The 22,109-nt window shown below is 48.8% G+C and overlaps 1 protein-coding gene across 7 annotated transcripts in view; it reads right to left on the bottom strand.

The window, feature by feature from the left end:
- The window catches only part of LOC137421758 (uncharacterized), a 107,825-nt gene extending 86,491 nt beyond the window's left edge, over positions 1-21,334 (bottom strand). The window contains exons 1-4 of one of the 7 annotated variants that reach the window (XM_068108117.2): positions 21,100-21,334; positions 7,369-7,451; positions 6,928-7,126; positions 152-281 (exon numbers count right to left, since the gene is read on the bottom strand). In XM_068108117.2, the coding sequence (XP_067964218.2) occupies positions 152-260 (109 nt within the window). In that variant the 5' untranslated portion in view covers positions 261-281; positions 6,928-7,126; positions 7,369-7,451; positions 21,100-21,334. Of the gene's footprint in view, positions 1-151; positions 282-6,927; positions 7,127-7,361; positions 7,452-21,099 lie in introns of those variants that run through there. The other 6 variants (XM_068108111.2, XM_068108113.2, XM_068108115.2 and 3 more) reach the window with 6 other exon arrangements.
- Between the last annotated feature and the right edge of the window lie 775 nt (positions 21,335-22,109).

Below are 22,109 nucleotides of genomic sequence, written 5' to 3' on the forward strand. Positions count from 1 at the left end.
AAAAAAAGTAAAATCAACAGCAGTGGCAGCAACAAGGACAGTAGGGGGAATGAGAGGGGCAGCCACAACAGCAACAGCAATGGCTGCGGCAACTGTGGGGATTAGTTGGGAGCGGAGGAGGCAGGTCAAAAAGTTTGAAATACATACTGACCCAAAGAGATAGTCTGTGAGCGCCTGGGAATCCTGGGATGGACAGCTCGCTTTGAAAACACCCAGGACACAAATTTTCCGACGGATGTCACAAATCCACGATGTCTCATCTGCCAATGTTGTTTCAATGCCTATTCACAAAATACGTAAAATACTTTATGAAGGGAGACGAGTTTAAAGGATTCCTCAAAATTTGAAACAGACGTATTTTATTAATTACCCTGATGTTCAAAACCATTTTTATTACATCTTTTCACAATAACAAAGACAATTTTTCTTCATCTGTGCTTCTGCTATGCAGCATCTTCTTCAGTCAGGTATATGTATTATGCGCAGATACATTCGTGTATCGAGTAACGAATGCATGAAAGATGTGAGAGTAAATAAAGCAGATCAAAGTTCAAGAGTTGAAGCAAATCAACTCAAGAACATCTGGAGAACAAAAGTGCTCAATCCCTCGGTAAATAGCAATGTCTTTTAGTGGGGCAACTTAGCATAACAATTGTGCATTTTGTGAGGAAAGCACCAAATTTGGCACACTAGTAGACTATCATATTATGAAAAGATCTGGATATTGGGCCATCTCAGATTCAGAGATTTGATTTTTGCAAGATTTCGATTCGATTGGGATCGAAGAGAACACCTTCTTCGTCTTCTGTACAGTGAAGTTGCCAGCCCTGAATTCTCTGGCTACATCTGGGTGCTTCATTGGGAGTGCAACCATGTCCCTCAGGTGAACAGGGACCCACCTGGCATAGTGTGTGTGTGATCTAAGGCATGGAACCATGGGACCAGTTCCGTCAGGGCATCAAGGTACATCGTGAATGAAGCCTGTCGCAGAGAACGCACGTAGACCAGTACCAACATCTCTAGTTCCAGCACAGTTGCCCAGTACTGAAAGTTGGGAATGTCTTCTCCTCTCTGGTGACACCAGTCTTCGAACTCAGGCAGGTCTTCTGCATCATCAGCATATGTCATACAGTGGCGTTCATACGCACGGTGTTGCAGGATGTGCAGTGCCGCTGCAGTGATTTTATGAGCTCTTCTTGTGCGGGTGACGTGGGCAGCTCGCAGGAAGGAGTCGGCCGTCCCTGGCGTTGCAATCTCAGCTTGCAAATCTGCAAAATCTGCAAATCTTGCAAAAATCAAATCTCTGAATCTGAGATGGCCCAATATCCAGATCTTTTCATAATATGATCGTCTACTAGTGTGCCAAATTTAGTGCTTTCCTCACAAAATGCACAATTGTTATGCTATATTTAGCTTAGCTGCCGGACTATTTCGCAAGATATTAAAAACATCCGCACTCTGTGAAGGAGTGGAGCCCTGTCCCACGATCGGTTCCAATCTATGTAATCATTCACGCCACATTGCTCAAGGAGTAGACAGGAAGGTATCACCACCGGCAACACTACCCCATACCACAAGTAACCAATACTACAATTGGTACTCGGGTAGTGCGAAAAAGATTTTCCCCCAAATTTTGGGCAACATCTATGTTATTGTTCATTCCCCTCACACTCTCACCTCACCAATGCCAATGCCAACCTTCCCGGAGTTCATAAAATATGCACTACGTCGTTTGATTTAATCCGAACTTTGGCATCACTGGCTTATCATGCACCCGCACCATCCCAATAATGGTTCCAGTGCTAGGTAGAGAGAGGAAGTTCTGTTAAAGGTCCATCATTATGATTAATCCCCCTCCACTGAATCCCACCCCCCCCCCCCCCCTCACCCGATGTAACCTCAAAAGACACAAAATCTCTGATAATGAGCAAGTATTGAGGAACTTAACAACATTTAAGCTTCCTTAAAAGAGACTAATATTGATTTATTGTTGAAGGGAGGGGTGGGATTTCTACCGTGTTCCAGTGCACTTCGCTACAAAATAGTGCAATCATGTAACGACTTTTTCGGGCAATTTCAGGAAAACACGGATTGTAATCTTGAGCACAAATCTCATCAACAGGTTCTGCACACTTTTAAAAGATGCCTGAAGAGGTAGCGTCGCATCGCAAAATTATCTTTTGTTTTTACACTTATTTGGTAATCCTGTAATCGCAGAAAACTTAGCAAAGACTTCAAAATCAACAAACAACTAAATAGAACAATTTATTTAATTTGATTTTGATTTAATTTGAACACCACCTGATTTAATTTGTCCGGGTGGTGGCAATAAATCACCTGCTCTTCACGAAAGACCGTGAGATCATAAATGTCTGAAGACCAGTGTTGAATACAAATAAATATAAATAAAATACATTTGTATAAATGTATTTAAATTAAAAAAGATATAAATATAAATAAAATAAATAAAAAATATATAAATATAAATATAAATATAAATAAAAAAAGACCAGACATTTGGCTAAACGTCTTTCCTATGGACGGTGAGCACGTGGACGGGTAGCCTTCCATAGGAAACATCAGGGTGGCGGTTCACAGCTGGATCCCGATTCCAACACAGGCTGCACAGCTCAAAGCCAAACATGCTAGTACACAAATACCTGTAAATGTCATCGATTGTTTTTCAGATTAAATATGAAGGTGGTGGGGGTTAGTTATAATTTACACTATGTATGAAGGGTGTTTCAAAAAGAACGATACAACTTTAAACGTTTATTTAAAAAGAAACAAACCTCAGGAACGTGAACCAAACATTTCTTGAAAGCTTATGACATGGTATTTTCTATCACTGATTGCTATTGCAGTGTCACTGCGAGAGTTGGTGGGAGGCCAAGGTCTGAAATTAACATTTACACAAAATCCTTGTAATTGACGTTCTCGATATGTGCCCCTGCACGGATGAGACAGGCATTGATCCTGACTCCAAAGTTCTGTCCAACTTTACTATAGGTCTCATGTGGCACTGCCTGGAGGTAGTCTGACACTTCCTGCTTCAGATCATCCAGTGTGACAGGGCGGTTGACGTAGACAGAGCGGTACACAGGGCAAAGAGGTGGTTTCTGAAAAGCTGCTACAGGAAAGTGATGGTGTCACCAGCTGTATGTGGGGGTGCACCATACTGCATAAACCAGGTCATGCTGAGCTGGTTTGGGGTGACCTTTTGGGCTGAATCTTTATGGAACTTCTGGAGCACAGACCAGTAGCGCTCACCGTTGATCGTCACCGTCCTGCTGTTGTCATTCTCAAACTAGTAAGGCCCTAGCATTCCCCATCTGGCATTGAAGGCGCAGAAGAATGTGACCTTAGGCCCTTTTAGGTATCTCAGTGATCTCCTCAGGTGGTTCTGCCCCCCAGAAAATGTTGTTGTGGTTGTTGATTTAGTCTCATACCAAAGAGCCACCACTTTTGTCTTCTGCTCCACTGTCAATGGCATAGTTGAGCTACAGAGCTAGAAATCCCAGGGAACAAATACCACGATACCACCACCAAACCCTGAAAAGAAAAACGGTATCGGTCATAAAACAAAGAAATGGCAGGAAGTCAAAGTTGTATCAGTCTTTTTGAAACACCCTATATATTTTTTTTTTTTTTTTTTTTTAATAGTTATTCAAATTTGCTGTTCACTTAATCATCAAAAACCCTATTTTGGTGTTTATTATAACATCAATAATTATTAATGCATTATTATCACCAACACACAAAGGAAAAAAAAATGAAGAAGCACCTAATGATTAAAGAAGACCAGGGAAGGTTTGCCTCATGAAAAAAATCATAATAAATACATAATGAAGCCAACTTCCAGGGCAAGCCACACACTCTCTACATCAATCACCAACAGCTGGCAAGACGAGGATGCAGAGGTGAAAAATGAACGACCAAACATGAATTAAACCCAGGGCCGTTTCACCTTTGGAAAGCACAAACGAGATCAAAACGACACGTGGTACTGACGGAGTCACAGAAAGAGTCAAAAAGAAGTCGTGCCTCGAGAAATTCCAAGGTTTCTGAACTTGCCTGCTCCAGAACCTTCCTTCTGTGTTGCGAGTCACAGATATGCTTCGGCCCTGCAATGTCCACCGGCCGAAGAACATCAGCATCATGCCAGCCGCAGGCTTTACAAACAAATGCCAACACATGCACACCTATTAATAATTTGCTTGTCACCATGGAGCCTCGACCACGACAGGTCAAGGCTTTGCTTCCTGTTCGTTTTGGCATCACACCACATCATCTGACGTGGTGAAGAGTGAACTGTCAACGGCGTTGCAGTATTGTTTTTAGTTGTTTAAAAAAAAACATTTAATTTAACACCACATGCCAACGGATCCTTCAACACCCCTCCCCACCCCTCTTCCTAATCACATTGAACAAAAGGCAAGGGATGCAAAGCCAAATGCTCAACATAATTCATACAATCCCATCACTCTTCGCATCACTACTTCTGCCCATAACTACCATCCCTTTTCTTCCCAATCTTATAAGCCCTTAATCTATTTAGCACCCTTGGTTTGGCCTATTTTGCATTACATCTGAACATGCCTGGCTCACCGTGCTTGGAACACAGGTTCAAATCCCATATACCGTGTGCACTGTGCACGTGTCCAATATGTCGACCAATATCCTTGTAATTTGCGTTGAAGCACTGATGACTACCAACGTGGTTATCCTGCATGTGATTCAAGTACAAGCTCCACGGTGAGCCAGAGACCAATGCACGAATAAGCTAGACCGGCACTCTGGTAGAGCGCATACATCCGGCAGGCTGAACCAAAATCGAATCGGATTGTTCTTCGTCACCTAACCAACTCATCCACCAAGTTTTGTCACAATTTGTCAAAACTTGTCCACAACTTTTTGAAACATTCAGCTATACTGAATTGGTATTCGAATTGGAATTGGTAACGTTCCCCAAGGCAGTGTGCTGGGCCCTGTGCTTTTTCTGGTCTTTATCAATGATCTCTCCGACTCTGGAAAATCCTCTCTATCTCTTTGCTGATGACTCCACTCTCTGCCGCTCCATTCCTCTTCCCTCAGATCGGCAGTCTGCAGCCTCCTCACTCTCTGAAGACCTGGACAAAATCACAGTCTGGTCAAACAAGTGGAACATGTCTTTCAATCCTGACAAATCTCACTCTCTTACTATGTCTCTCCGAAAAGATCGACTGGACAACCCTCCCATCTACTTTCTCAACAATCCTCTCCAAGAAGTTCTGTCGCTCAAGCTTTTGGGTCTCACTATCTGCCATGATCTTTCTTGGGAAAACCACATTTCCAAGCTGGCCTCCAAAGCCAGTCGCCGACTGGGCATCCTCCGTCGTGCGAAGTCCTTCCTCGGCACACCTGAGCTCCTCACCACATACAAGGCTTTCATCCGCAGCTCAATGAAATACTGTTCTCCCCTATGGGCTGGTGCTCCTGCCTCACACCTGGCTCGGCTTCACGCTGTTGAATCCAAAGCTTTCAAAATCATTGGAATCTCCCGCGATGAAGCCATCTCTGAGGGCCTTTCACTCACTCACCGCAGGCAGGTAGGTGGTCTTTCTGTCTTTTACCGACTCCTCTCCGGCCTTGCTCCCCCAGCTCTCTCTGTGCTCTGTCCCCCAAATATTCCTACAGGTCGCACAAGATCTGCCAGCAACCCTCTGATGGTTAAACTGCCGAAATCTCGGCTCTCTGCTCACCTTCACTCCTTCATTCCTCTTTTCTCCCGCCTCTGGAACAAACTCCCACACTCCCTTCAATCCCACTCCTCCCTCCAGGTCTTTAAAACAGCTGTTCACCACCATCTCTTATCTTCCCCCATCCAAAACCTTGATCTTTTCCTGCCCCACTAATTCACCCCAGATCCACCTTGTTTGAAATTCCAACTTCTTTCCTGGAAGTCCTGGCAGTGTCCATATGTTTATACCTCTCCCACCTCCCCCCCCCCCCCCTTCAAATGCCTCCCCCCCAAAGCCCTCTCCCTCCCACAGATCTCTCGATGTCTCCATGTCTCTCGGTCCCTGCTCTCAAATGTTGTGTTTGTGTCCTTCCCCCTCTCTCCCCATCTTGTCTACCGCTCCCGATGTTATTTGTTTTATGTGTCTGTTTGACTTTCTGTGTGATTAATGTTCGCTCTTTCACGAGCCTCGATCTTGTATACAAAAAAACAAAAAAACAAAAAAAAAAATACATCGTTTTGGGCCCATCTCTCAATGATGAAGAATCACCTTGAAAATTCTCGTATTCGGATTTTCACCAAAATCAAATCGATTCGTCCTTGTCACCCACCCTACCTGTCCACCAAGTTTCATCGAAATCTGTCCATAACATATTGCGATATCATGCTCACAGGCAAACAGACTGGAGTGAAAACATAACCTCCGTCCATCTTTGGTTGCGGAGGTAAAAATGAAAAAACCCATACCCTACTTACAGACCTCCCTGCATACTTAATATTTAAATAGCCAAGACCATTGTATATGTGCCCCAAAACTTTAAATCCATTCTCTTTTTCCAAGTATCATATCTCTCCCCTTCCCCTGCAAAACCCACTAACAAACGGACCAATCAAGGCCGTACATGGGGTTTGGGCCATTGATCCCATGAGCAACACACTCAGATGAGAACACCACACGAGCCATGAACCAAAATGACACTCGCACACACATACATGCACATCTGAATGTATGAGACCCATTTGAATGACAAAATTGTGCAGATATCTGTGAGTACACTTCAGCATAAATAACAATACTGGTGCGAGCATTCAAAGAGTAAGAGAAAAGGCCACTGTCAGCCATTCCCAAAACAACAATTTTTAAAGGAAGAGTTGTACAATTATTGTTTAGCGGCCAATTAGCCGATTTTTTCATAAAAAGAACTCACGGTGTGAACGATAACATTGGAACAGCGAAGAAAAGACACCCTCAATTGTGGCGGTGTCTATTTTAAGGCACTAACCGTGCCAACCCTCAGCCTGTATACGCCCTGCTTGCCAGGAACTTTGCAGAAAATTCCTCCCATGGTGCGCGAGTTGGTGTAGAGCGTTGCTCCCAAGGTTCCCAATGGGGATTGCGAGGTTTGGCTACAGATGATGGGAGAGAAAAATTAAACAAGTAAATAAAATAGAATAATTAAAAGGAGGAAATGACACAGTGACAAAACGTCAGATGGTTTGGTGAGACAGGTTATTGATGATGAAAATACAGATGGGATGGTGAGGGGTGGAAGGCAGGGGAGGGTGCTGGGGAGAAAGCTGAAGGGCTGGTGAAAAGATGGAAAAAACGAGAAACACGTGAGACTGGTACTACCATCCAGACCTCTGACCTGATGTCTTTAAGTTTGTCTTTCTGAATGACATGCAGGATGTCCTTCTGGCTCATGGGTGCGTTCTGATGCCTCTCAAGTACCTAACAACATAAACAACAAAAAACCCCAAGCTGGTTTGTAATGATAATTATGATCCATATATTTCTTGTTGACTGCCAACTCATATATATATATATATATATATATATATACAATATATATATATATATATATATATATATATATATATATATATATATACAATAAATATATATATATATATATATATACATATATATGAGGAGGAGGAGGAGGAGGAGGAGTAGGAGTAGGGGAGGAGGAGGAGAGGAGGGGAGGAGGGGAGGGGGAGGAGTAGGGGGGGAGGGGGAAGAGGAGAGGAGGAGAAGAGGCGGAGGGCAGGAGGATGGAGGGAGGAGGAGGGAGGGAGGGGAGGAGGAGGACGAGAGGGGAAAGGGAGGGGGAGGGAGAGGGACAGACGAGGGGAGGAGGAGGGGAGTGGGTACTTGCAAGAAAACAAAACAAGGGGGGTGGCTATAGAGGCGAGACTAACAAGGAGGCGGAGAGAGAGGGTCGACAAACAAGGAGGCGGGGAGAGAGGCGAGACCAACAAGGCGCGGGAGTGAGGCGAGACTAACAAGGGGGCGGAGAGAGAGAGGCGAGACTAACAAGGGGGCGGAGAGAGAGGCAAGACTAGCCAGGGGGTGGAGAGAGAGAGAGGTGAGACAAACAAGGGGGTGGAGAGAGAGGCGAGACGAACAAAGGGCGGAGAGAGAACCGAAAACTAACGACGGGGTGGAGAGAGAGCGGAGATGAACAAGTGGGGGTGGAGAGAGAGGCGAGACGAACAAGTGGACGAAGAGAGAGGCGAGACAAACAAGTGGGGGTGGAGAGAGAGGCAAGACGAACAAGTGGACGAAGAGAGAGAGGAGAGACGAACAAGAGGAAAGAGAGGCGAGACGAACAAGAAGGGAGAGAGGCGAGACGAACAAGAGGAGAGAGAGGCGAGACGAACAAGAGGGGAGAGAGGCGAGACGAACAAGAGGGGAGAGAGGCGAGACGAACAAGAGGGGAGAGAGGCGAGACGAACAAGAGGGGAGAGAGGCGAGACGAACAAGAGGGGAGAGAGGCGAGACGAACAAGAGGGGAGAGAGGCGAGACGAACAAGAGGGGGAGAGAGGCGAGACGAACAAGAGGGGAGAGAGGCGAGACGAACAAGAGGGGAGAGAGGCGAGACGAACAAGAGGGGAGAGAGGCGAGACGAACAAGAGGGGAGAGAGGCGAGACGAACAAGAGGGGAGAGAGGCGAGACGAACAAGAGGGGAGAGAGGCGAGACGAACAAGAGGGGAGAGAGGCGAGACGAACAAGAGGGGAGAGAGCGAGACGAACAAGAGGGGAGAGAGGCGAGACGAACAAGAGGGGAGAGAGGCGAGACGAAACAAGAGGGGAGAGAGGCGAGACTAACAAGAGGGGAGAGAGGCGAGACAAACAAGAGGGGAGAGAGGCGAGACGAACAAGAGGGGAGAGAGGGGAGACGAACAAGAGGGGAGAGAGGCGAGACGAACAAGAGGGGAGAGAGAGGCGAGACGAACAAGAGGGGAGAGAGAGGCGAGATGAACAAGAGGGGAGAGACAGGCGAGACGAACAAGAGGAGAGAGGGGCGAGACGAACAAGAGGAGAGGCGAGACGAACAAGAGGAGAGAGTCGAGACGAACAAGAGGAGAGAGAGGCGAGACGAACAAGAGGAGAGAGAGAGGCGAGACGAACAAGAGGAGAGAGAGGCGAGACGAACAAGAGGAGAGAGAGGCGAGACGAACAAGAGGAGAGAGGCGAGACGAACAAGAGGAGAGAGAGGCGAGCCGAACAAGAGGAGAGAGAGGCGAGACGAACAAGAGGAGAGAGAGGAGAGACGAACAAGAGGAGAGAGAGGCGAGACGAACAAGAGATCTCGCGAGATCTTGGAGACGGCGGCAGGGATTCTCGAAGCTCCACACGGTCTCCACGTTTTCAAAGTTGTCTGTTCACAATTGTATTTTGTCGAAACTGTATTTATCTTTCGGTGTGTGAAGTTATAGTGTGCACCTTGGAAGTTTCTCGGTGTTTATCTTTCATAAATTAATCGTCTGTTTGCCACGTCGCGAGCAAGGCCTTTGCCGCGTCGCGAGCGATTTGAAATCGAAGTTAAGTAATTGTTCCCATTTGTATTTTCGTTATAACTGTATGTATTTTATGGTGTGTGTACGTATATTGTGTCCCGAGGAAGATTTTCGGTGCAAATCTTTCATACCTGTATTGAAAATCGTGTTAATTCGTGTTGTGTCTTGAGGCCTTGTACAGTGTACAACCTTGAGGCTTTGTTTTTCTCTCAGCGGTCCGTCGCTTGTGATCCAATAACTTTCGTTCTCTGTTTTCCCAGTCTTTTCACCCCATAGCCTACTTCCTTGTGTAAATCTCAACTCAAAAAAAACAAAAAACAAAACATTTCCTTCTCTGTTCTCATTCGTTTATTCATTCTTATTCGTTCGTTCGTTCTTCGACCACGTGTTTCTCCCCCATTTCCCCAGATAGTTTTCACTGTTATTAACCTTCAATGTTTATACTTTCCCCTCAAGTTATGTATTCCGTCATATATTATAACACCTTTTTCTTCTTCTTCTTTAAAAGGCTGCTTTCGACTTGCTCACCAAATCTATTCATCCCAAAAAAAAATTCCATCTCCGATAGTGCCTTTTTTCTACATTCCTTAAACTCTCCTGCACTCCATCCTCCATCCAGCATCCTTAAACGTATTTTTAACTCGAAGGTCACAAGAAACTCATTTTGCAATAAATGTTCGTTTCCCATTAATCGTACACTTTCTAAAATCAAATCTCACCCCTCCCCTCCAAATCTTCCCCATAACCCCTCCCCTCCAAATCTGCCCCATCACCCCTACCCTCCAAATCCTCCCCATCACCCATCCCTTTCAAATCTCCCACCTTGCCCCCTCCCTCCTAAACTACCCCCTCACCCCTCCCCTCCAAGACCCCTCGCCCCTCCCCTCCTGGACTCCTCCCTCACCCCTCCCCTCCAAATCTCCCCCATATCCCATCCCTTTCAAATCCCTCCCCTTGTCCCTTCCCTCCCAAACTCCCCCCTTGCCCCTCCCCTTCAAATCTCCCCACCATCATTTCTTCTCAATTTCCCCCCTCACTCCCCCTCCTCAAAGCGTCCTCCCCGCTTCTTCCCCCTTCCAACTCTCACCTCCATCTCCCCCAACCTTCTGCCTCGCTCTTCCCCCTCCTCAAATAACACCTCATTGTGCCTCACCCAATCACCATCAAACCTTTTGTCCGCCCCATCCTTCCCTTTCTCCGAGCTATTCTGAAATCTCTGACACACCTTCAACAGCTCTCCCTACCTCTTCCACCTCTTCCACATCTTAGCCTACCCCTCCTCCCCCCTGTTCTGTATCCGATGCTCCCCCTTCCTCTTCATTAACGGTATGGACCTCAAACATCCGGGGCCTTCATTCAAACTTAACTGATCTCTCCATACAGGTTGCTTCTGTCAAACCAGACGTGATCTGCTTAACAGAAACTTTCCTCCTTCATGATGTCTCTGATTCCTTAGTATCTCTCCCGGGTTACTCCCTCCTCCGGTCTGATAGACCTGAGCCTCGTCCTGGAGGTGGGGTTGCTATCTTTATCAAAAACTCTCTTCCTCACTCGCCCTGCACTGCACTCTTTCCACCTCACCCTCAGGAATACCTCTGGCTACGGCTTCCCCTTCGCTCCCACCTCTTGTTCATATGTGTGTTGTACCGTCCACCAAACAGTGATGACTCCATCTACATCTCGCTGTCTGATAATATGGACCAATTTCTATCTACTCATCCCAACTCTCTCTTCCTCGTATGTGGTGATTTCAACTGTCATCATGCCAGTTGGCTGGGTGTGGGTACCTCTCTCACCAGCCATGGCTCCTCAGCAAAGGACTTCTGCGACTCACTGGGACTGACACAATCTGTCAATTTCCCGACCCGGATCTCAGTCAACGGAGCATCTTCTCTTCTGGACTTGGTTATGACTAACTTCCCTGAAAATGTCTGCTGCTCTTCTTCTGCTCCAATCGGATCATCTGATCATGTCCTTATTAAAGTGGACATCTCTCTGACCATTCTCAGGGAGCCTGCTCAGCGTCGAGGAGTCTGGCATTTCACTCAGGCCAACTGGCACGGTCTTCAAGCAGTCATCAATCATCTGCACTGGTCTCCCATCTCTACCACCTCTGACATCAACTCATCCTGGGAATTCTTCCAAAGTAAATTGCTCTCCCTCATGCACAGATTTATCCCATCTCGTCTTCAGTTGTCATACCCTTCCTCCCGTCCATGGTACACGGAATCTTGTGGTGAGGCTGTTGCCCAGAAACAACTTGCCTTCGTCTCCTGGAAAGCAAATCCAACGGAAGGAAATCTCATTTCCTTTCACAAAGCCCGAAACAAGTGTGTGTCCACCCTCAGGAGAGCCAGGAAACAATATCTCTCCGTTCTCAAGACCGAACTCTCTTATCTGTCTCCCTCTTCCAAATCCTGGTGGCGTCTGGTCAAATCCGTTTCTGGTGTTTGTTCCCCCTCCATCCCCTCCCTTACCTCAAACGGCTACACAGCCGACTCCGCACGTGAAAAAGCTGAATGCCTCAACTCTGTGTTTGCCTCTAAATCTTGTGTCCCAAACCCATCCCTCTCTGTACCCACCATACCCAGTCGTAGCCAGCTGCTCCTGGACTCCGTGTCCTTTCCTCCTGACAAGGTGGAAAAGTTTCTGTCAACCCTAGACTCTGATTCTGCAACTGGACCCGACGGCATCAGCCCACGGGTCCTAAAATCCTGCTCTGCCGCTCTATCTCACCTTCTCTCTGTTCTCTTCACCCTCTCTTTTGCTCAAGGTCAACTGCCATCTGCTTGGAAATCAGCCAACATCACCGCTTTGCACAAAAAGGTGCAAAAACAGATCCTAACAACTACAGACCAATCAGCCTTCTCCCAATTATCAGCAAAGTCATGGAATCCATCATTGCTTCGGATATGAAATCTTTCCTCTTCTCCAATGGCTTGATCTCCGATCATCAATTTGGTTTCAGACCAGGTCACTCTACTCTGGACATGCTGCTTCTGCTGTCTCAACAATGGATGGAGGTCCTCAATGCCAAACAGGAAATTAGAGCTGTCTCCCTCGACATATCACGTGCCTTCGATACGGTCTGGCACCCCGCTCTGCTCACCAAACTCTCCTCCTTTGGTATCCATGGAAATCTCCACGCATGGCTGGCGGACTTCCTCTCTAGTCGTCGTCAACGTGTGGCCCTGAATGGGTTTCTCTCATCTCCTCTTCCTGTTCAGGCTGGAGTTCCCCAAGCCAGTGTTCTGGGCCCTGTGCTTTTTCTGGTCTTCATCAATGATCTCTATGACTCTCTTGAAAATCCTCTCTATCTCTTTGCTGATGACTCCACTCTCTGCCGCTCCATTCCTCTTCCCTCAGATCGGCAGTCTGCCGCCTCCTCACTCTCTGAAGACTTGGACAAAATCACAGACTGGTCAAACAAGTGGAACATGTCCTTCAATCCTGACAAATCTCACACTCTTACTATGTCTCTCCGAAAAGATCGACTGGACAACCCTCCCATCTACTTTCTCAACAATCCTCTCCAAGAAATTCTGTCGCTCAAGCTTTTGGGTCTCACTATCTGCCATGATCTTTCTTGGGAAAACCACATTTCCAAGCTGGCCTCCAAAGCCAGTCGCCGACTGGGCATCCTCCGTCGTGCGAAGTCCTTCCTCGGCACACCTGAGCTCCTCACCACATACAAGGCTTTCATCCTCAGCTCAATGGAATACTGTTCTCCCCTATGGGCCGGTGCTCCTGCCTCACACCTAGCTCGGCTTCACGCTGTTGAAACCAAAGCTTTCAGAATTATTGGAATCTCCCGCGATGAAGCTATCTCTGAGGGCCTTTCACTCACTCACCGCAGGCAGGTAGGTGGTCTTTCTGTCTTCTACCGACTCCTCTCCGGCCTTGCACCCCCAGCTCTCTCTGTGCTCTGTCCCCCAAATATTCCTACAGGTCGCACAAGATCTGCCAGCAACCCTCTGATTGTTAAACTGCCGAAATCCCGGCTCTCTGCTCACCTTCAGTCTTTCATTCCTCTTTTCTCCCGCCTCTGGAACAAACTCCCTCACTCCCTTCAATCCCACTCCTCCCTCCAGGTCTTTAAAACAGCTGTTCACCACCATCTCTTATCTTCCCCCATCCAAAACCTTGATCTTTTCTACCCCCGCTAATTCACCCCAGATCCACCTTGTTTGAAATTCCAACTTCTTTCCTGGAAGTCCTGGCAGTGTCCATATGTTTTATACATCTCCCACCCCTCCCTTCCCATGCCCCCCCCCCCCCCCAAAGCCCTCGCCCTCTCTCAGATCTCTCGGTCTCCATGTCTCTCGGTCCCTGCTCTCAAATGTTGTGTTTGTGTCCTTCCCCCTCTCTCCCCATCTTGTCTACCGCTCCCGATTATATGTTTTATGTGTCGGTTTGTCTTTCTGTGTGATTAATGTTCGCTCTTTCACGAGCCTCGATCTTGTATACAAAAAAAAAGAAAAAAATAAATAAAAAGAGGAGAGAGAGGCGAGACAAAAAAGAGGAGAGAGAGGCGAGACGAACAATAGGAGAGAGAGGCGAGACGAACAAGAGGAGAGAGAGGCGAGACGAACAAGAGGAGAGAGAGGCGAGACGAACAAGAGGAGAGAGAGGCGAGACGAACAAGAGGAGAGAGAGGCGAGACGAACAAGAGGAGAGAGAGGCGAGACGAACAAGAGGAGAGAGAGGCGAGACGAACAAGAGGAGAGAGAGGCGAGACGAACAAGAGGCGAGAGAGGCGAGACGAACAAGAGGGGAGAGAGGCGAGACGAACAAGAGGGGAGAGAGGCGAGACGAACAAGAGGGGAGAGGCGAGACGAACAAGAGGAGAGAGAGGCGAGACGAACAAGAGGAGAGAGAGGCGAGACGAACAAGAGAGAGAGGCGAGACGAACAAGAGGAGAGAGAGGCGAGACGAACAAGAGGAGAGAGAGGCGGGACGAACAAGAGGAGAGAGAGGCGAGACGAACAAGAGGAGAGAGAGGCGAGACGAACAAGAGGAGAGAGAGGCGAGACGAACAAGAGGAGAGAGAGGCGAGACGAACAAGAGGAGAGAGAGGCGAGACGAACAAGAGGAGAGAGAGGCGAGACGAACAAGAGGAGAGAGAGGCGAGACGAACAAGAGGAGAGAGAGGCGAGACGAACAAGAGGAGAGAGAGGCGAGACAAACAAGAGGAGAGAGAGGCGAGACGAACAAGAGGAGAGAGAGGCGAGACGAACAAGAGGAGAGAGAGGCGAGACGAACAAGAGGAGAGAGAGGCGAGACGAACAAGAGGAGAGAGAGGCGAGACGAACAAGAGAGAGAGGCGAGACGAACAAGAGGAGAGAGAGGCGAGACGAACAAGAGGAGAGAGAGGCGAGACGAACAAGAGGAGAGAGAGGCGAGACGAACAAGAGGAGAGAGAGGCGAGACGAACAAGAGGAGAGAGAGGCGAGACGAACAAGAGGAGAGAGAGGCTAGACGAACAAGAGGAGAGAGAGGCGAGACGAACAAGAGGAGAGAGAGGCGAGACGAACAAGAGGAGAGAGAGGCGAGACGAACAAGAGGAGAGAGAGGCGAGACGAACAAGAGGAGAGAGAGAGGCGAGACAAACAAGAGGAGAGAGGCGAGACGAGCAAGGAGGAGAGAGAGGCGAGACGAACAAGAGGAGAGAGAGGCGAGACGAACAAGAGGAGAGAGAGGCGAGACGAACAAGAGGAGAGAGAGGCGAGACGAACAAGAGGAGAGAGAGGTGAGACGAACAAGAGGAGAGAGAGGCGAGACAAACAAGAGGAGAGAGGCGAGACGAGCAAGGAGGAGAGAGAGGCGAGACGAACAAGAGGAGAGAGAGGCGAGACGAACAAGAGGAGAGAGAGGCGAGACGAACAAGAGGAGAGAGAGGCGAGACGAACAATAGGGAGAGAGAGGAGAGAAAGGTGAGGCGAGCAAGGGGGCAGGTGAGAATGCTTGGGCGAACAAGGGGGCGGGAGAGAATGCTTGGACGAACAAAGGGGTGGGAGAGAAAGGCGAGGCGAACAAGGGGGCGGGAGAGAAAGGCGAGGCAAACAAGGGGGCGGGAGAGAAAGGTGAGGCGAACAAGGGGGCGGGAGAGAAAGGCGAGGCAAACAAGGGGGCGGGAGAGAAAGGTGAGGCGAACAAGGGGGCGGGAGAAAAAGGCGGGGACAAACAAAGGGGCGGAAGAGAAAGGGGGAGACAAACAAGGGGGGGGGAGACAAACAAGGGGGGGGGAGAGAAAGGCGAGACGAACAACAAGGGGGCGGGGGAGAAAGGCGAGACGAACAACAATGGGGCGGGGGAGAAAGGCGAGGCGAACAACGGGGCAGGAGAGAAAAGCGGAGACGAACAAGGGGGCGGGAGAGAAAGGAAAGGGAGAAACTGTGAGTGAAGGAGTAAGTAAGAAACTGAGTGAGTGAGTAAGTACGATACTGTGAGTGAGTGAGTAAGTACGATACTGTGAGTGAGTGAGTAAGTACGATACTGTGAGTGAGTGAGTAAGTACGATACTGTGAGTGAGTGAGTAAGTACGATACTGTGAGTGAGGGAGCAAGTACGATACTGTGAGTGAGGGAGTAAGTACGATACTGTGTGAGTGAGGGAGGAAGTAAGATACTGTGTGAATGTGTGAGGCAGTAAGAAACTGTGAGTGAGTAAGGGAGGAAGTAAGGAACTGTGTGAGTGAGGGAGTAAGTACGATACTATGCGAGTGAGAGAGGGAGGCAGTAAAAAATTGTGAGAGTTAGTGAGGTAGTAAGTAAGAAACTGAGTGAGGGAGGGAGTAAAAAACCTGGTGAGTGAGGGAGGCAGTGCAAAAATTGTGTGAGTGAGGGAGTATGAAACTGTGAGTGAGTGAGGGAGGGAGTAAGAAAATGTGTGAGAGAGTAAGAAACTGTGTGAGTGAGTGAGTGAGGCAGTAAGAAACTGTGTGAGTGAGTGAGTGAGGCAGTAAGAAAATGTGTGAGTGAGTGAGTGAGTGAGTGAGGCAGAAATAAACTGTGAGTGAGTGAGTGAGGGAGTAAGTATGGTACTGTGTAAGTGAGTGAATGAGGGAGTAAGAAACTGGGTGAGTGAGTGAGTGAGTGAGTGAGTGAGTGGGGTTGTGAGAAACTGGGTGAGTGGGGTTGTGAGAAACTGGGTGAGTGGGGTTGTGAGAAACTGGGTGAGTGGGGTTGTGAGAAACTGGGTGAGTGGGGTTGTGAGAAACTGGGTGAGTGGGGTTGTGAGAAACTGGGTGAGTGGGGTTGTGAGAAACTGGGTGAGTGGGGTTGTGAGAAACTGGGTGAGTGGGGTTGTGAGAAACTGGGTGAGTGGGGTTGTGAGAAACTGGGTGAGTGGGGTTGTGAGAAACTGGGTGAGTGGGGTTGTGAGAAACTGGGTGAGTGGGGTTGTGAGAAACTGGGTGAGTGGGGTTGTGAGAAACTGGGTGAGTGGGGTTGTGAGAAACTGGGTGAGTGGGGTTGTGAGAAACTGGGTGAGTGGGGTTGTGAGAAACTGGGTGAGTGGGGTTGTGAGAAACTGGGTGAGTGGGGTTGTGAGAAACTGGGTGAGTGGGGTTGTGAGAAACTGGGTGAGTGGGGTTGTGAGAAACTGGGTGAGTGGGGTTGTGAGAAACTGGGTGAGTGGGGTTGTGAGAAACTGGGTGAGTGGGGTTGTGAGAAACTGGGTGAGTGGGGTTGTGAGAAACTGGGTGAGTGGGGTTGTGAGAAACTGGGTGAGTGGGGTTGTGAGAAACTGGGTGAGTGGGGTTGTGAGAAACTGGGTGAGTGGGGTTGTGATAAACTGGGTGAGTGGGGTTGTGATAAACTGGGTGAGTGGGGTTGTGATAAACTGGGTGAGTGGGGTTGTGATAAACTGGGTGATAAACTGGGTGAGTGGGTGATAAACTGGGTGAGTGGGTGATAAACTGGGTGAGTGGGTGATAAACTGGGCGAGTGGGTGATAAACTGGGTGAGTGGGTGATAAACTGGGCGAGTGGGTGATAAACTGGGCGAGTGGGTGATAAACTGGGCGAGTGGGTGATAAACTGGGCGAGTGGGTGATAAACTGGGCGAGTGGGTGATAAACTGGGCGAGTGGGTGATAAACTGGGCGAGTGGGTGATAAACTGGGCGAGTGGGTGATAAACTGGGTGAGTGGGTGATAAACTGGGTGAGTGGGTGATAAACTGGGTGAGTGGGTGATAAACTGGGTGAGTGGGTGATAAACTGGGTGAGTGGGTGATAAACTGGGTGAGTGGGTGATAAACTGGGTGAGCGGGTGATAAACTGGGTGAGTGGGTGATAAACTGGGTGGGTGGGTGATAAACTGGGTGGGTGGGTGATAAACTGGGTGGGTGGGTGATAAACTGGGTGGGTGGGTGATAAACTGGGTGGGTGGGTGATAAACTGGGTGGGTGGGTGATAAACTGGGTGGGTGGGTGATAAACTGGGTGGGTGGGTGATAAACTGGGTGGGTGGGTGATAAACTGGGTGGGTGGGTGATAAACTGGGTGGGTGGGTGATAAACTGGGTGGGTGGGTGATAAACTGGGTGGGTGGGTGATAAACTGGGTGGGTGGGTGATAAACTGGGTGGGTGGGTGATAAACTGGGTGGGTGGGTGATAAACTGGGTGGGTGGGTGATAAACTGGGTGGGTGAGTGATAAACTGAGTGGGTGAGTGAGAAACTGGGTGGGTGAGTGAGAAACTGGGTGGGTGAGTGAGAAACTGGGTGGGTGAGTGAGAAACTGGGTGGGTGAGTGAGAAACTGGGTGGGTGAGTGAGAAACTGGGTGGGTGAGTGAGAAACTGGGTGGGTGAGTGAGAAACTGGGTGGGTGAGTGAGAAACTGGGTGGGTGAGTGAGAAACTGGGTGGGTGAGTGAGAAACTGGGTGGGTGAGTGAGAAACTGGGTGGGTGAGTGAGAAACTGGGTGGGTGAGTGAGAAACTGGGTGGGTGAGTGAGAAACTGGGTGAGTGAGTGAGAAACTGGGTGAGTGAGTGAGAAACTGGGTGAGTGAGTGAGAAACTGGGTGAGTGAGTGAGAAACTGGGTGAGTGAGTGAGAAACTGGGTGAGTGAGTGAGAAACTGGGTGAGTGAGTGAGAAACTGGGTGAGTGAGTGAGAAACTGGGTGAGTGAGTGAGAAACTGGGTGAGTGAGTGAGAAACTGGGTGAGTGAGTGAGTGAGTGAGTGAGAAGCTGGGTGAGTGAGTGAGAAACTGGGTGAGTGAGTGAGAAACTGGGTGAGTGAGTGAGAAACTGGGTGAGTGAGTGAGAAACTGGGTGAATGAGTGAGAAGCTGGGTGAGTGAGTGAGAAGCTGGGTGAATGAGTGAAGCTGGGTGAATGAGTGAAGCTGGGTGAATGAGTGAAGCTGGGTGAATGAGTGAAGCTGGGTGAATGAGTGAAGCTGGGTGAATGAGTGAAGCTGGGTGGGTGAGTGAGAAGCTGGGTGAGTGAGTGGGAAGCTGAGTGAGTGAGTGGGAAGCTGGGTGAGTGAGTGAGAAGCTGGGTGAGTGAGTGAGAAGCTGGGTGAGTGAATGAGTGAGAAGCTGGGTGAGTGAATGAGTGAGAAGCTGGGTGAGTGAATGAGTGAGAAGCTGGGTGAGTGAGTGAGTGAGTGAGTGAGAAGCTGGGTGAATGAGTGAGAAGCTGGGTGAATGAGTGTGAAGCTGGGTGAGTGAGTGAGTGAGAAGCTGGGTGAATGAGTGAGAAGCTGGCTGGGTGAGTGAGTGAGAAGCTGGCTGGGTGAGTGAGTGAGAAGCTGGCTGGGTGAGTGAGTGAGAAGCTGGCTGGGTGAGTGAGTGAGAAGCTGGCTGGGTGAGTGAGTGAGAAGCTGGCTGGGTGAGTGAGTGAGTGAGAAGCTGGCTGGGTGAGTGAGTGAGAAGCTGGCTGGGTGAGTGAGTGAGAAGCTGGCTGGGTGAGTGAGTGGAAAGCTGGCTGGGTGAGTGAGTGAGAAGCTGGCTGGGTGAGTGAGTGAGAAGCTGGCTGGGTGAGTGAGTGAGTGAGAAGTTGGCTGGGTGAGTGAGTGAGTGAGAAGCTGGCTGGGTGAGTGAGTGAGTGAGTGAGAAGCTGGCTGGGTGAGTGAGTGAGAAGCTGGCTGGGTGAGTGAGTGAGAAGCTGGCTGGGTGAGTGAGTGAGAAGCTGGCTGGGTGAGTGAGTGAGAAGCTGGCTGGGTGAGTGAGTGAGGAGCTGGCTGGGTGAGTGAGTGAGAAGCTGGCTGGGTAAGTGAGTGAGTGAGAAGCTGGGTGAATGAGTGAGAAGCTGGGTGAATGAGTGTGAAGCTGGGTGAATGAGTGTGAAGCTGGGTGAGTGAGTGAGTGAGTGAGAAGCTGGGTGAATGAGTGAGAAGCTGGCTGGGTGAGTGAGTGAGAAGCTGGCTGGGTGAGTGAGTGAGAAGCTGGCTGGGTAAGTGAGTGAGAAGCTGGCTGGGTGAGTGAGTGAGAAGCTGGCTGGGTGAGAGAGTGAGAAGCTGGCTGGGTGAGTGAGTGAGTGAGAAGCTGGCTGGGTGAGTGAGTGAGTGAGAAGCTGGCTGGGTGAGTGAGTGAGAAGCTGGCTGGGTGAGTGAGTGAGTGAGAAGCTGGCTGGGTGAGTGAGTGAGTGAGAAGCTGGCTGGGTGAGTGAGTGAGAAGCTGGCTGGGTGAGTGAGTGAGAAGCTGGCTGGGTGAGTGAGTGAGTGAGAAGCTGGCTGAGTGAGTGAGAAGCTGGCTGAGTGAGTGAGTGAGAAGCTGGCTGGGTGAGTGAGTGAGAAGCTGGCTGGGTGAGTGAGTGAGTGAGAAGCTGGCTGGGTGAGTGAGTGAGAAGCTGGCTGGGTGAGTGAGTGAGAAGCTGGCTGGGTGAGTGAGTGAGAAGCTGGCTGGGTGAGTGAGTGAGAAGCTGGCTGGTGAGTGAGTGAGAAGCTGGCTGGGTGAGTGAGTGAGAAGCTGGCTGGGTGAGTGAGTGAGAAGCTGGCTGGGTGAGTGAGTGAGTGAAAGCTGGCTGGGTGAGTGAGTGAGAAGCTGGCTGGGTGAGAGTGAGAAGCTGGCTGGGTGAGTGAGTGAAAGCTGGCTGGGTGAGTGAGTGAGAAGCTGGGTGAGTGAGTGACAAGCTGGCTGGGTGAGCGAGTGAAAGCTGGCTGGGTGAGTGAGTGAGAAGCTGGGTGAGTGAGTGAGAAGCTGGGTGAGTGAGTGAGAAGCTGGGTGAGTGAGTGAGTGAGAAGCTGGCTGGGTGAGTGAGTGAGAAGCTGGCTGGGTGAGTGAGTGAGAAGCTGGCTGGGTGAGTGAGTGAGAAGCTGGGTGAGTGAGTGAGAAGCTGGGTGAGTGAGTGAGAAGCTGGGTGAGTGAATGAGTGAGGATGACTGTAAGACTAAGAGTCAGAGTCAGAGGGGCGTGTTCGGCGAAAAGGAAGAATTTGACGTCATCCTGAGTCAAATGAAGTGATTTAATTGCATCATGCATGGTTCAGGCGCAAAGCGCAAACGTGGGCGAGAGATGTGATTAAACCAGGTATGTTTGCATACACACGCATTGACAGGTAACATAAACACGGATGTACTACTACAGTACTACTCGAGAACGACACAGAGAGTGAATCACACAGACGCACCATGCGGGCCGCTTCGAGCCACGTCCGGCCTTTCCTTCCACTCCGATCCCTCATCCTCCCTCCAAAACAGGACCAGCCACGGGTGGAGGGAGTTCTTACCCGCTCTTATGGACTCTCAGGAGTCGAACAGGCACAATTATGTTAACATCAGAACGTAAACAGACTAACTTCAGCAAGCCATGTTGCCAGGGACGTCAGTATTACGCGTCACCATATCTTAGGCTCTGCCTCATGCACGTAAGTAATGTTCGTTTTCATTTGCACCCATTTTTGCACAAAAAGAGACACTCAAGAACGTCTTTTTCTTGAATGTTTGAAACCTTATTTTCATCTGAACGGTCCTGCGTATCAAAGGAAACGAGCGTAGCTAACAGCGTTACTAACCAGTTACACCGCTCTTTGACATGAACACGATTTCCCTCGAAATTATTCTTGCAAAAAACAAGTTAGAGAATGGGAAAATTATATCGTATTTAGCAATGAAAATAAAAATTTGAAATGAGCCGATTAAAACATCACAAAACGTCTTTCGTCAAATACAGCTAAAGCGGGTTTTTAGATTTTTCAATTTAATTTTTTTTCTCAAATTTAACGTTTCCTCAATGATAAGTGCTGTTGCCGTTTTATTGATGAATTTTCGTGTGTTTTCGATACTTCAATAAAAAAAAATACAAACGCAGTACGGATCGGTCCCGTTTACTAGTGTTATACACCGCCTCATACATATACGCTTCTGGTGTTGCCTGCACTTTGTAATATGAAGAATAGCATTAACAGCGTGGTCTGCCTGGCCTAGTTTCAAACACAAGAAAAGTCACTGTGACGTCCTGACGTTTGACCGAATTCAGTTTTGTCCAGCCCGAACTCTGTCGACATTATGATATACACCGCATCATAAACAATTAACGCGAAGATAAAAGATTCTTATTCAGTTATTGCAACGAATTTTACATGCATTGTACTTCGACTTCTCTAAGAAGCAAAGGAAAAAATTTACAGTTGATTTTTAT

This window comes from Myxine glutinosa, chromosome 2, assembly GCF_964187855.1.
Source record: "Myxine glutinosa chromosome 2, kmMyxGlut1.1, whole genome shotgun sequence".
Classification (NCBI taxonomy): domain Eukaryota; kingdom Metazoa; phylum Chordata; class Myxini; order Myxiniformes; family Myxinidae; genus Myxine; species Myxine glutinosa.